This window comes from Microtus oregoni, unplaced genomic scaffold (genome assembly GCF_018167655.1).
Source record: "Microtus oregoni isolate MIOR12 unplaced genomic scaffold, Mior012 000018F_ref0000195, whole genome shotgun sequence".
Taxonomy (NCBI): domain Eukaryota; kingdom Metazoa; phylum Chordata; class Mammalia; order Rodentia; family Cricetidae; genus Microtus; species Microtus oregoni.
This window is the reverse complement of record NW_024543077.1, coordinates 16,073,270-16,088,333: the sequence shown is the minus strand read 5'-3', so window position 1 is coordinate 16,088,333 and position 15,064 is coordinate 16,073,270. Positions and strand designations below refer to the sequence as shown.

General features: G+C 45.0%; 1 protein-coding gene across 2 annotated transcripts; it reads left to right on the top strand.

Annotated features, from left to right (window-relative positions):
* Positions 1 to 4,196: 4,196 nt before the first annotated feature.
* LOC121459030 (claudin-12) lies at positions 4,197 to 14,023 on the top strand. Of its 2 annotated transcripts, none has more exons than XM_041668521.1 (4): positions 4,197 to 4,339; positions 5,732 to 5,806; positions 7,815 to 7,865; positions 10,717 to 14,023. In XM_041668521.1, exon 4 carries the CDS (start codon positions 10,746 to 10,748, stop codon positions 11,478 to 11,480), a length of 735 nt encoding a protein of 244 aa, XP_041524455.1. In that variant the 5' UTR covers positions 4,197 to 4,339; positions 5,732 to 5,806; positions 7,815 to 7,865; positions 10,717 to 10,745; the 3' UTR covers positions 11,481 to 14,023. The 2 variants fall into 2 exon arrangements, with proteins under 2 accessions (XP_041524455.1, XP_041524456.1); XM_041668522.1 differs by lacking the exon at positions 4,197 to 4,339 and adding an exon at positions 4,352 to 4,474.
* The last annotated feature ends 1,041 nt before the right edge of the window (positions 14,024 to 15,064 follow it).

Here is a 15,064-nt window from a genome sequence, read left to right as displayed (position 1 = left end):
TTTGGTATTATTTATATATGAGAAGACTTTAAAAGACTGTAGTATAATTTTATTATATTAAGTAAGAAAACATAATTATACAGCTAAAATATACCTTTATTTCTATTTGTATATGGTTTGTCACAAATTACAGGATGTGGAGCTTGTTTTAAATCAAGGACAGATGTTGAGTAAAAGCTTTTGACTGGAAGGATCTGAAACATGATTAAATAGAAGCCCCAGTCAGCTGCGTTGTGCGTGGGCGGGGGGGGGGGGGCGGGAGATAAGAGAACTACGTAATAATTGAACCTCAGATTCAAAAACAAAATTTTCCCAGAAGTGGTGCCATTTTCATCAGGATCAATAGTAAGAAATGTATGATGAATACAGACAGATTTTCCTATAAAACATAGATCACAACTGCTAATTTATTTCAAAGAGCCATTCATGTTATAATTCCAAATTTGTAATGTATTCCTTTAAAAGTTTAAGACACAAGTTTCTCTTAAAAGCTGGGATAGGAGGGAATGGTGGTGGTTGTCATGGTTACACTGAAAGGTTTAAAAACCAGAAAATATTGCGTCACGTCTAGACAAGTTCCTCTGTACCATGCCCTGTCCCTGTCCGTGACTGGTGTTTTTGTTCTGTATTAGAATTGTACTGCAGGTGTGGACAGACAGCTCTGTAACCCCAGCTGCTGGGCAACAAGGCCAGCCCGGGCTCCCCACAATCCTGACTGGAAAATGAATGAGTGCAATTGGGCTTTGTTTTTTAAGACGGGATATGGTTCAGTGGCAGAGTGCTCAGCACTGTGAGCCCATAGGTTCAGTCCCCAGTACCATACCTACGTACGATGAAACGCGCCGTCATACTTCCTGTTCCATACTATACTATGGATTCCTAACAGTTTTTAAAAATGCTTCAAAAGAAACTTTTCTCTTTTTCTGTGCTGTATTTTTTTTTTTAATTGACACTCCACAATGCCTGGGCAGGTGTTTGAATTCCACACCTAAATGATCCTCCTGCCTCAGCCAAGTAGCTATAGGCATGTTCCTCACTCCTAGGTGTTTAAGGAGTTCTAAAGTGAGCTGAGCAGTGGTGGCACACACCTTTAATCCCAGCTCTCAGGGAGACAGATTGGTGGATCTCCAGGAGTTCAAGGTCAGCCTGGTCTACAGAACAAGTTCCAGGACAGGCTCCAAAAGCTTCAGAGAAAGCCTGTCTCAAAAACCCAAAAACAAAACAAAATTGTTGTCTGTTTAACTTATTTAGAACTATCTAACCTTACTTTCTTTGTTCATTAAAGGAGGAATCAAGATGTGGTTCCTAATTTAAGTAAAGTGTGGAGGATACATCATTGGAAATGGGTAATAAAGTGAAACCACTCTCATGGTAGAGAATCGGTGAATCCACAGCGGGTACTGATGTGGGAGGGTCTTCTGTTTTGTGTTGATTTCATTGGTAAATAAAGAAACTGCCTTGGCCATTTGATAGGCCAGCCCTTAGGTGGGTGGAGTAGACAGAATAGAATGCTGGGAGGAAGAGGGAAGTGAGGCAATTGCTGTGCCTCTCCTCTCTGGGTCAGATGCAATGGAGCCAGCTACCAGGTCAGACATGCTGAATCTTTCCCAGTAAGCCACCACTTCATAGTGTTACACAGATTATTAGAAATGGGTTAAGCAAGATGTGAGAATTAGCCAATAAGAGGCTGAAACTAATGGGCCAAGAGTGTTTAAATGAATACAATTTGTGTGTTGTTATTTCCGGGGCAAAGCTAGCCATGTGGGAACCGGGCAGGATGAAAAGCAGGCCTGCTCACCTCATCACTACAGGGTACTATAGACATTTTATTTGTTATTTTACTAAAAATAAAGTTTGCCTGAAGATCAAAGTGCAAAGCTAGCCACACTAGTCAGTCATAGAGGCCAGGCGTGGAGGTGCATGCCTTTAATCCCAACACTAGAGAGGAATATAAGATGGGAGGAGACAGGAACTTGCTCACTTTCAGTCAGAATATTTCATAGAGGTAAGAGCTCTTTAGTAGCTTGGCTGCTTTGCTTTTCTGGTCTTCATCTTGAACCCCAATATCTGTCTCTGGGGTTAATTGGCATTAGCAAATGCTGAAATTCAAACAATAGTAGTCAAGCAGATGGGCTGGCAGTTAGTTATACGCTAAAGTGATGGAAAGTCTGAGCCAAAGATGCGGGTTTGAGAAAATAGGTTGTTCCTCTCTCCAAGGAAGTGTATTGATTGAGGGAAGAGAAGAGGAGCAAACCTCTTACCAGTTATATTAGAGACTGAGGAGAAAATGAAAGTAAATGGTTGGCAAGGAACTAGAGATTAGAAATAGCAGTGCAGCATTTTTTAATGTAAGGAAAAGTTTTTTTGAAAAAGTGGTAAAAGAAAGTAGAGCAAATTAAAACTAAAACAAAACAACAACAACAAAAAAAAAGACCTGATTTTTTGATTCGGCATGGAAGAGGTTCTTAGAATATGATAGGCAGAATATTTCCTAAAGGAGATCACATCTTCAGAATCTGAACATGTCATGGTACATGGCAAGGTGTGTATGTGGGGGGTTAAGGTTTGGGGTGAAATTTATGTTACAAATCAGGTCTGCAGAATTGTGACATCCTGTATTATCTGGGTGTGCTCAGGTCATCACAGGATGTTAAGATGGAAGAAGAAGGAAGGATGTTTCCGAAGGTGTGGTGTGAGAGAGCCTTGACCAACTTTTGCTCCTTCTCAAGATGGGCTGTACCACCTGTCTTGTTCCTGACAGGAGGAGCATTGGAAGGGTTTCTTCTCTCACATTTGAGGTCATTGCAGTGGTACAGGCATGGGAGCAGAGGGGCCAGAAACGGGTGGGGTAACAAGGCCTGTGTGAGAGGCACCCCTTTCCTCCAGCTCTGGTTGGAGGCGGGATGGTTTCTGGCCTTGGATAGACTTGTTCAGGGTCTGTGCAATATGGTGCTGATCAGGAAAGGACAGCAGTGGACTGATAACAGACATCCCCCTCTTTGAGTAACAGTTCAATTGTTACTATAGCAACACAAAATGGAAGCTATTAATAGCTAAGTCCTTGTGTGTCAGATACTGTTGTACCTTTCTATGTATTCCTTATCAGGATTAGATGAATTTAATTCTCATGAGTTTCTGGTGTAGACACCCTGATCTGCAAATGGAGACCATAAGGCCCCATGGGTCTCCTTGTCCAAGGTCACACCAGGGCAGAGCGGACCAGAAATGGATGAGATCTTCTACAGTAGTGTCAAACGGGGTCATTTTCCATCTTTTCTGAGAAATTGTAATTGAGAAGTTACAGAACATTTAAATGACTAATACAAGAAACATTCCTATCCTTGCTTAGAGTCAAAATTATGCCCTAACCTAGAGGCTCTTTGCAGTTGACAGCGGCTGGGAAAGAGATCAATTTTCTCCAGATGACATCAACCGCAAGAGTAGTTGGCTAACACAAAGCAGGACACCATATGTTTTGTGTGCTTTTCGTCATGATCTTGTTTGGCACATTTGTTTTTACTGAGATTTTTATTTTGTTTTGATTCTTTTGGGCTTTGTTTTTGTATTGAGAAATAAAATGAAACTGGGTAGGTAGGGAGGTGGGGAGGATCTGGGAAGACTTGGGGAAGAAGAAAAAATATAATTGGAATGTATGAAAAATATAATTTAAAAAGTTTTCAACATTGACCAAGTTTTGTTTCTCCATCGGTGCGTGTTTGTATGGTGCGGTGGAATCCTTTAGAAGCCATAGGCATCACATTTCTTAATCTTTTTTTAAAAAAATAATCAGTGTACAGAAATTCTTTGAGATGTTTACTTGCACGGGACTCATTTTTAAGAGAAGAAGAGAGAGGATAGTTGATGTGTGGAAGAGTGAAGTTAGATTAATTACCTAATTGCAGTAGATTATCTTTTGCCTGTTGTTAGATAACCACAAAAGTAACATGCAAAGGGCCCCTTGTAAACTTGTGTGGTTATTCTTTTGCATGTACTGTATTTGATTAAGTACTCTAGCGATTCTCGATTTCGCTTCTCACGCATGTGCATGACGGCATTATAAGCCAGTTCCTAAACCAGGCCATAACGGAGGAAGCAAGGGAGGCGGGACCGGAAGGAGGGGTGGTCGCGGGATATGGCCTGCGGCCCGCGGCCCGGTGGATGCTGGGAACTGTAGTTCCGTGCCGCAAGGTGTTCCTGAGCAGGGCCCGGGAAGAGCCTGACTGGCTCCCTGAAGCCGCTGGGGCGGCTTCGCCGGGACGCACTTCCGCGACCGCGGAGGGAGGCGCGGCCAGAGGCTGCTCCGAGTGGGCGAGCACGGTGCTCGGGCCGTGAGGACCCGGTAGGTGTGGTCAGGGAGCTCCGTCTCGGAGTCTTCTGCAAGTTGTTGGAGGGTGTCGTGTGGAACGGCCAAGTGGCGGCGAGCAGGCATTTTAAACGCTGCCCACATGAGCGGCTGGGGAAACTGGCTGAGGAGGTATTTGGTCGAGCGCTAAAACATTTTCATCCCTTCCGAGGAGCATGGAAATGCGGGGCCGCGCTGCTGGGGAGACGGGGGGCGGGGGGGGGGCGGGGGTGGAGGCGCGAGCTGCGGTTGCTATTTTCGCGGCAGCGGCTGACGCGCCCGGTTGTGTAACGCTGACCCGCGGCGGTCCCCACGCACCGCGAGCGCGTGTGGCGGGCTCGCCCCATTGGCTGCGCGCTGCCGCCCCTTTCCCTGCGCGACCGCTCGGGGTCTCCTGAGGACGCGGCTCCACCGGGGGAGGGGAGGGACAGTCCCCGCAGCACACCACTGCCACCCTCGGTGACCGCCCTGGAAGAGGTCTCCAGGGGTCCCAGTGGTGTCATTGATGTCAGATGGGCCCTTCTGATTGTGAAGCAGTCACGCTTGCATGCTTGGTATCAGTTCAAGAATCGTGGACGGGAGTGGGGAACCTTGACCCAAGTCAGCACCCAGCCACATCCTGCGCAATTACTGGAATGCGACCAGTGATAAACGCCTTGACCCAGGAAGCTCGCGGGCGTTTATGAGTTTTCACTCAGCCTACCTGTTTGAGCTAAGTAGTATTTAAAAGGAAGTCACTCCTGTTTATAGATAGGGAAACTTCCTGAAATGGCAGGTTGAGCCAAGGATGATAGCTTAAGGCATAAACTAAAAAAGAACATTCTGGTCGCAAATTTCACGATGAACAATGCAGATCCGTTTTGTCTGGTTTTACTGTGAGCACCATTTTTTAAAACACTTTAAAAACAATGCATTTCTTTCGTTCCAAGACAGTTGTATAGTTTCTTCATCGTTCTCATTATTTCATGATAGCTGTGAACTGAATCTTAGAAAAAAAAAAGCCATTAATTTTTTTTCATAGATTACTAACCCAGTAAAGTGATTTTTATTTTTAGCCTTAATTAACCTGAACTTTCAAATCACAAAGCGAGTGTTATTTTTCTTTTGGGACTCACATCTAACAGCGACTATAAGAATCGATCACCTGTGTTGTTTTTGTTTTGTTTGCTTTGTAGTGGCGCTGGTGATTGAACCTAGGGCTTTCTGCATGGTGGGCGAGCATCCTAGCACTGAGCTACATTCTCAACCTTACACTCTCCTTTTGAAAAACGTATTGCTTGCCTTTTCTGATGTAGCATTTTATTAAGTCTAGATGATTGCTATTTTTTTCTGCTTCTCTAGTTTCTAGAAAAGTGCTGTGGTAATTTGGAGCCTTTCCTGTTTCCGTAGGCCCGCATTATCTCTGCTTTGTGTGCAGCTGTGCACCTGTTTCATCTGATTCTGGAGGTGCAGGCGCACTAACAGGTGAGCGTGTCCTTTGCTTATAGAACGTCTCCCTTCTTCTGCTGTCTCAGCCGGGAGCAGTGATTTTCTTCAACAAAATAGCAGTATAGAACCCTTGTGGTACAGTGATTACTGGTTCCGGTTTCCAGGAAAACCCAAATTATAGATAGAACGGATGGCCATTGTTAACATCAAGAATTAATTTAGTGACTATGAGACATACATTCTTTTGAAGTGATTTCTTGGAATTGTCCCTGAAAACAATTATAATGGATTCGTGAATTCCCAAAGCTCTTAGCCATTGTTTTGCATCAGCCTTCTTTGGACTCTCTTCAAAGCAAGAGAAAACATCCTTTTGAAAATATTTTTTATTCCAGGTGATATCATTGATAACATTTGTGTACCAGATGTTCTTCTCTGAAAGTCCCTCTGGCACGGGTGACAGATGTGGAGTGGTAGTTTTGGAACAGAGTATTTTATTTGGTCAGTAACCACTCCAGAACTGTCATCATTGCTAGGAAAATGCTTTTGTTTTTCATTTTACAAAATTAGAGAGACTTTTGGCTGCTAAGGAGCAGGAAACAAGCACACGATCTAGAAACAGCCCCAGTGCCTCCGGGAGCAAGGTGTGGTGACTTGTCCCGAGTGAAGTGAACGGAATTTACACTAAACCAAGGCTGTCATTTTCTCTGTAGCCCAGCTAGACACGTATGGACAGCTATGCATTTCCTCCTTCAGTCAACGAGTAATAGACTTCCTCCTGTGTGCCTGTAGCAAACACCAGGGACAAAGCCAGGATCTCTGGCCTGAAGTTCAGTCTGTGGGAAAGAAGAGTATGTGAACCAGGAGTGGGAGGCATTCTCACCGCTGCCGAAGAGAAAGTCAGAGTGCTGCTCACATCCTGCAGCCAGGGTTGGAGGAAGGCCGTAGTTCAGAAAGCAAGAGGGTTCGGTTGGTTTCCCTCACAAGATGACTGACATCAGGTAAACAAAGGATAGGCAGGGACTACGCAAGGTCTTAGAGCTTTGGAGAGCTGGCTTAGCAGTTTAGAGCACCTGCTGCTCTTGCAGAGGACCTGGTTTGGTTCCCAGCACACACAGCGGCAGCTCACAACCAGCTGTAACTCCAGGTGCACCCTCTTCTGGCCTTGGCAGATACTGTTTGCGTGTGGGGCATACATGCAGGCAAAACATCCATACACAGCAAATGAAAATAAAGCTTTTAAAAAGTGTGGAGGATTAGCATGTGGCCAAGCTCTTAATTAAATTCAGAAGTGGGAAAATTGGACAGGTGAACGGAAAGGCAGAGTGCTTGCATAGACTGTGAGGTCTGCAAGGTGAGAGTGGCCTAGGAGAGACCTAGAACTGGGGTGGAAGCTGGGTGGTGGAACTGTGGGAAGCTTTGACTCAGAGTCTTTATTATTCAGGAAAGGGGAAGCTACTGAGAGGAAAGAAATGAAGCCACAGTCGGAACTAAGTCTCAAGAAAAAATATTCTGGATGTAGAGCTGATTGACAAAGCACAAGAGTAGAAATCTTTTTCCTCTCTCACACATGAAGAGTCCTAATCTGGAAGACAGCAGTATTTTCAGTTTTCAAACGAAATATATCATTTTCCCATCGCCCTGTAAAATGTTATCTCAAGTGGAGTAAGACATCAGATTGTAGATACGTAGTGTTAATAACAGGACAAAAAGTGAAATCACCAGAGGAAGCTGTGAGATGCTCGACATTAACTTCAGCACTGGGGTTGAGGCTGGAGATTGCGCATGTTCTGCTCCTGAAACACTTTTCATGGTATCTTCGTTGATTCCGTTTAAAACTTTTAGTCCTTGCTGTCTCACCATGGCAAGCTCAGAGAACTGATGCAAAACTTACGTTGACTTGAAGCAGGGTGTGGTTCAGTACACCAGGACTGCAGTAAATGTAGCTCTGCCCATCTTCATTAGTGTTGTTTGTAGGCTAAGGGTTACAGGAGAGGATGAATAACTGCGTATACTGATCCTGTTCCCCGTTGCCTTTGGGTTGCAGGACTCAGTGGCACAGGACACTGTTTGGAGAGATACTGATTACTTTGAAATTGTAAGTATTTGTTCCCATTTCTGGAAGCAGGGATGGACCTGTAGTTGAGTGAAGAGTTTGAGAGGAGTAGCTGAAGGAGTCTTGGAGCTTTAGAAGAAACAGGAATAACCTCCTTCTTATTGCTCAGTCTTTCTCTAACCCAGGGCAATAACTTTTTAATAAATGGTTTACTGGCTTATGTTGCTTAATATATAACAATGTTCACGTAATACACAGCAATTATGCAGTTGATTAACCGTCAGTATTTTGAGTTTGTATGGGGCAGCATGTTTTATTAGCACACTAGACCAGTGACCTGAGTGTCTTCCATTTGTGCCACATGCAACAAAAGACATTTGTTGAACAAGTCATAGCCATTTCTTTGTCTAGCCCACATCTGTGAACTACTTTATATGGTCTTGGTACAGGGCCCACTATGCATTCATATAACCCTGGAATGAATTGTATGCCTGGCGCTATGCTTGTACTCATCGTATATGGGGGAAAACAGGTCAAAACACTCCTGGAACCGAATTCTGGAGCTTGGCAGCAGTAAGCATTCCTAATGCAAGCATTCTCAAACCTGCACCAAAGTGTTCATCCTTTGTGCTAAAATTAAGCAAGAGAGGAGGATTTTTTTTTTACCTGCGTGAAAACTAAACTATAATCTGTCATTTTATTCTGAAAATTTCCTGGGACAGTTGTAGCTTCTGACACTAACAGAAGGCAGCACAGGTGGTAGCTAGTAACTCTGGGAAACTTAGAACCGCCCTCTTTACTCTTAAGTTAAGGCCATCCATGGCCAAACTTGATTTTCATATTATACACTTAATAATGTGTTACTATTTGAATACACAGACATAGAATTTCTGCTAGTAAAACTCTTCCTAATTTGTATGACTCTATAACTTATGCATGTAGCATAGTTTTCTAAAGAACATTGTACCTGCTTGCTGAGACACGTGCTAACCTAGTTTCTTGGCATTTTATCACTGTTATCTTTCTGATCCTGGCTTCTGGGAATGTTCTTGTGCCATCTCAGTAGAGAATATTTGCTTTTGGAAAAGATAATGGATTCTGTGAGCACCATGATAATGTATCAGAAATAAAAGTTACTCTCAACTTCACCCCTTCACCTTGCTTTAAATAACAAGAAAAGGAAATGTAGCCATGAGAATTTGTCTGCTCTGTGGCCTCCTTGGAAAATATACTTGAGTAGTGCTTTGAGATCACTGCAAACTCTCAAAAAAAATTTAAATCTGAATCAGATAATGGTTTATATAGTTAATTATACCAGAGAAAAGAATACAGCCTACTACTTTGAGAAGCAAGAAAAGGCTTGCTGTTGTTTCTGTTACAATAGCATCAGCAGAGAGAGGTGTTCTACTTCAGATTCTCCATTGATCGTCCACAAACGTTAATAGCTCTGTAACCACCAAGTCTAGAGATTTCCCTGAAAAGCACTTGGATCAAATTGAATCAGCCAGAAGGTGGGTGAGCAGAAACCCAGGACTTTGTTCTCCTGTTCTGCTTGCCTGATTTCCCTGGAGATGAGCTCATTCCACTTCTAATAATTTCCTGACGTGTCGAATTATAGCAGTGAGATGTGTTATCCTTTTCCTCATTGAGCATTCGTTCAGCACACCTTGCTCAAAGCTCTCCGGTGTGCCTGGGTACGGTCACACACAAAGGCAGTCGCTGAGCGTCTTCACACACCGCATCCCCCTTTTCTAAGCATCTGCTGTTACACAAACACATTGGATCCCTGGGGGAACCTGTGAGGTAGACACTGCTTTCATACCCATTTTGCGGATGCAGACTAAAGGCACAGGGAATGTCTGTCCATCTTGTGTGGTCCAGAGTCAGTTCTTAACAGCCTGCTGTTCTGCCATGCTTTCTCCGTGCCTCTGCAGACCCCTTACTCCCCTGCTGCCTGAGTCTCGCTGTGTATTTGCTGGGGCGCTTACGCTCAATCTCTAGTACTTGTAGCCGGCTATTCGTTGTTGAGTGTTCTTGCTCCTGCTGTAAATTGAATTATTCATGCTTAATGTCTGCCTTTTCATTGTACACCTAATATGCAGATTGGCCCATGTATGTATGCCAAATGAATATTAACAACAAAGAAAATTTTAGGTGTGATGTTACTCAAGTTAATTTTGAAAGAAAAAACGATTGTGGCCAAAACTTTTAGTTGTTGTGTGACACAGTGATGACAAAGTGTGTGTGTGTGCGTGTGTGTGTGCGTGTGCATGTGCGTGTGTGCGTGTGCATGTGTGTGCGTGTGCATGTGTGTGCGTGTGCATGTGCGTGTGACACAGTGATGACAAAGTGTGTGTGCATGTGTGTGAGTGTGCATGTGTGTGCATGTGCATGTGTGTGTGCATGTGTGTGCGTGTGCATGTGTGTGTGCATGTGTGTGAGTGTGCATGTGTGTGAGTGTGCATGTGTGCATGTGCATGTGTGTGTGCATGTGTGTGAGTGTGCATGTGTGTGCATGTGTGTGTGACACAGTGATGACAAAGTGTGTGTGTGTGCATGTGTGTGTGTGTGCATGTGTGTGTGTGTGTGTGTGCCTGACCTGGGACACACACTGATGTGCATTCCTGTCCTACAGGGAGGAGATGAAATTCCATCTTCCCTCCCTCCCTCCCTCCCTCCCTCCCTCCTTCCTCTCTTTCTTTCCAGAGTGGTGGGGTGGGGTCTGGTTTAGGACTCACCGTAGAGACCAGGCTGGCCTCAGACTTACTGTAGTCCCCCTGCCTCAGAAGGGCTAGGAGCCGGCAAGCTCTGCAGAACTGATGCTGCCGGGCGGTGGCCCTTGTAGCTCTGCTCTCTCCTGCTGTACCTGATCTGCCCCCTGTGTCACCCCTAGTTTGACCGGACTGCTCACGCCGACCTGCCATGGGCTGCCGAGATGTGCACGCGGCCACCGTGCTCTCCTTCCTGTGTGGCATTGCCTCTGTGGCAGGCCTCTTCGCAGGGACTCTGCTTCCCAACTGGAGGAAACTGAGACTCATCACGTTCAACAGAAACGAGAAGAACCTGACCGTGTACACCGGCCTGTGGGTGAAGTGTGTCCGGTACGATGGAAGCAGTGACTGCCTGATGTACGACCACACCTGGTACCTGTCTGTGGACCAGCTGGACCTGCGTGTCCTCCAGTTTGCCCTGCCTCTCAGCATCCTGATCGCAATGGGTGCCTTGCTACTCTGTCTGATTGGAATGTGTAACACGGCCTTCAACTCCTCGGTGCCTAACATCAAACTGGCCAAGTGTCTGGTCAATAGTGCAGGCTGCCATCTGGTGTCTGGACTCCTGTTTTTCCTGGCCGGCACTGTGAGCCTCGCCCCATCCATCTGGGCCATCTTTTATAACACTCACCTCAACAGGAAGTTTGAGCCGGTCTTTGCCTTTGACTATGCGGTGTTTGTCACTATCGCTAGCTCGGGGGGTCTGTTTATGACTGCTCTTCTTCTGTTCATTTGGTACTGCGCGTGCAAATCTCTGTCGTCGCCCTTCTGGCAGCCGCTGTCCTCTCATCCTCCCAGTATGCACACTTACTCTCAGCCCTACTCATCGCGCTCCCGCCTCTCCGCCATAGAGATCGACATTCCAGTAGTTTCACACAGCACTTAACAGAGATAGAGTTAACCGTCAAGTCCCTGTCGTGGCCTCACGGTCCCCTGCGTAAAGAGCCTTTTCCTTTGTTCTTGACTAGTCAGTGGAGCCAAATTTATATATCTTGGTAGAATGAAATGCTGCTAGATTTTATGAGGTCTATATTACGTTCTTCTCAATGTGAAACATTCCTTCTATCTTGCTCCTAATCCTAGAAGGGGATTCAGCCTCCCCGTTGATGCCTGTGATAGAATAGCATGGCGAGACACAGTGCTCTTGTGCTTGACCCTGTTTGTCTCTGATGACTTAGACCGAGAGGAGCAGTTAAGTGCAAGGAATTCCAGTCAGGAGAGGATTGCAGTTCATCTCCAGGACTCTGCTAGCTCGAGGGTATAATTTTGTTCTCTCTTAGGACTAATTGCATAGGCACCAGTATACTGAAGATTACTATCTTCTACCTCGTATCAGTGGAAAGTGACATCATTTTAAATGATGTCAGAGTAAGGTTAACATTTGACTTCTTTTTTGGTTTTCAGACAGGCTCTTGCTGTCTCTAGACCGGGCTGCCCTCAGACTTTTCACCATCCTCCTGTCTGCCTCCTGAGCAATGACTGCAGGCATGCCCACCCACATCTGGCGCACCAGAATTTTTAGTTAGAGTTACATTGTTGGAGCTGAAATGTGCCAAGTGACAGGAAAGATAAAATCCTTTCCAGATTTCCATCAGTCAGGTAGTCCTCGTGCCCTGCACAAGCTTAGTGGCTAAGACAAGTGAGCAAAAGGTTGTTGAAGCCAAATGGTTGCCTTTGAGACCTACATGGCAGGGTACAGGAGCCTTAGTGATGGCATAAGAGTCACGTGGTGGCTCCTGTGTCAATGAGTGATGTGCGTGGTGGCAGCTGGACCGCTCAGCTCCTGCTCCCTCCCTCCCAGCCGGCCCTCAGTCTGCCTCGCGCGTGCTCGGGTACTGCGCTGGGGGACACGCAAAGGAGGATGTAGCTACATCTGTGGAAATTCTGGTCTAATACAGATCAGACTGATAACTGACAACCTGACAACCAGCCGAGAGGCTGCTCTTCCTGGCAGCTGGTGGACTTCTCAAGCGTTGATCCAGGAAAATATTTCAGCTGAGCCGTGCCTGCCTGGCACAGCCAGCCTATGGCACACCAGCAGCAATGTCCTGGACACAGAGATCGACCTGATAACAGTTTCAGATAAGGAGAACGGGAAGGCAGTGGAGAGATTAAACTGTGCCCTTTCTACCTCGGAGATTAAGACAATGCATTAGAGAGAGACGGGTTTTAAAAATGTCTCCTGATGTGATATCAAGTGGAAGAAAGCATGTTGATACTAAAGTAACACTAAGTAACATTCAGAGTTGTTGGTCTTAACTCTTGGTGGTTTGAGCTGCTCAACTGGTATAATTTCAGTGTACTAGCACTGTGTAAGGATTGTGGTATATTATAGTTACAGATTTTTACAAGCGGCTGATTTTGTGATAAACAGTTCATGATGCCTCTTTTGCAAATCTGAGTATTTCTATAGAGATGTGTAGTAGTTTTCCCTAAGTCCAACACTACTTCATGTAGGCAAGTAAAGCCGTTTGTATAATTTTTAAATGCTGTCATTACAAAGCATGCACATCTATGGTTTTTTAAATTATCGCTTTGAATCTTTATCACCTCTGGCTCTTCTCATTCACAGATATCGCTAAGTGTTGATCATTCCAAGACAATGGCAGCTGGATTTCAAGATTAGTATTAGTTTTTCTTTTTTGTTAGTTAATCTTAGTGTTTCTCTCACTAAACTGTTGTTCAAAAGGGCCAAGAATTCCACCATCCCTTGGTTGTAGTATAAAGAGTTAAAAGTAGGGCCAAGCATGGTGGCTTTTGACATTAATTCCAGTACTCAGGAGGCAGAGACAGGTGCATCTCTCTGGACATCCTGGTCTCCATAGCAAGTTCCAAGCTGGTCTGAGGTATACAGTGAGACACTGTCTCAAAAAACTTAAAAAAGAGGAAAAGAAAGCAAGCGGACTGACTCACTCAGCAGTGAGAACACGACAGTTTGCGGCTCCCAGGGTTGCACTGCAAACTTGAAGCTTTCTTAGGAGAGTCTTTGGCATCATCATCTATAGCCTTTAATTAGTATTTATTATGAATTCACTCAGGAAGAGAAACAGCTGTTTCTATTGTCATTTTGGTGTTGCAGGTTTGGCATAAATAGCTATTTTGTAAAGCCATCAAAGGAAAGCAGACACTACAGTCCTTCCAGGCCACTTGAGCACTCCTGGGGCCATGTGAGATGGGGTGGATAACTTCTTTTGTTGTTTAAAAGCTGTTCATTTTATAGGCCTTCTAAGGAGCCAGCTTGGTCCACAGCCTCAAATGTGAGATGGGACACCAGGCTTGTGTTGTCCAGCTTCAGAAAAGAATCAATTCACTCTGCTTGTCTATGTGCCCTGTGATGGCCAGTGTGTGCTGTAAACCACACAGTAAAAACCTCAGTGGGCGTGGTTTGCTGCCTCATGGTTATTAAAAGATGTATTTTTACAAGTTTGTCTCGGTTCTTTTCTCAGCTTTAAGGTAAAACATTTTGAGAAATGTTTTCCAAGTATATGTCAGTGAAATTAAGGCACTCCTAAAGACTGTGGACTAGGATCTAGAAGTAGGGAGTCAAGAGCATCCCGGCTAATGATGCTAAAGCGTACTAATCTGCACTCAGTTCCACAGACTCGCCCAAGGTGAGCAAGTGCTAGAGAGCATTTTATGCTAACCAGATCACAGGAGTCTGGGTTTTAGCTAGAAGTAAGAATACACATCATTGTGTCTGTTATCAGGATGTGCATAGGGTCTCTTGAAAAACAGCTATTTCAGTGTTGAGGCAAGAAAAATGCAGGAGCCCAGCACACCTGCTGTGAGCACCCTGAAGGTACAGTCAGTTACATAGCAGCCAAGTCAAGGAGCTCCCACTAGGCAAATCTGAAACCCTGAGCTTCACAGTGAATAATAGTCGAGTTTGTGGCTCACTGAGTAGAGTCAGCTGTATGATCACACCGATAGAAATGACAAGAAGTTCTTACAGTTAATAAAAAAAGGTATAAAAATCATTGATAAATCAAGATCGGGCACCAACATCTTTTAAGTGGGGTTCTCTTCCCCAATGCTTTTATGTATGTAGAGAATCTCTTGCGTGCCTGGAGCCTTCAGAGGCCAAAAGAAGACATCAGATCCCCTGAAACAGGAGTTACTGACAGTGTGAGCTGCCATGTGGATGTTGGGAATCAAACAAGAGACCTCTGGAAAAACAATCAGTATTCCTAACTGCTGAACCACCAGCCCGGCCCCTGCCATATGCTTTTTCTTGCCTGTATTTCTAGAAAATAAACCTGTGGAGTGGAAAGGCCAAAAGGCAGCCCCGAGACCCGGCAGCCCTCCTCTGGGGTCAGCAGGTGCCTAGAAGGCTCACCTTGTCCTGCATCACCTCTGACCACACAAACCAGGCTTGAACTCACAGAGACATGCCTACTTCTGCCCCCTGGGTGTTGGGATTAAGGGGTGCCACCACACCAGGCTCTGGCTGCTTTAAGAGCTCAAAGGTAA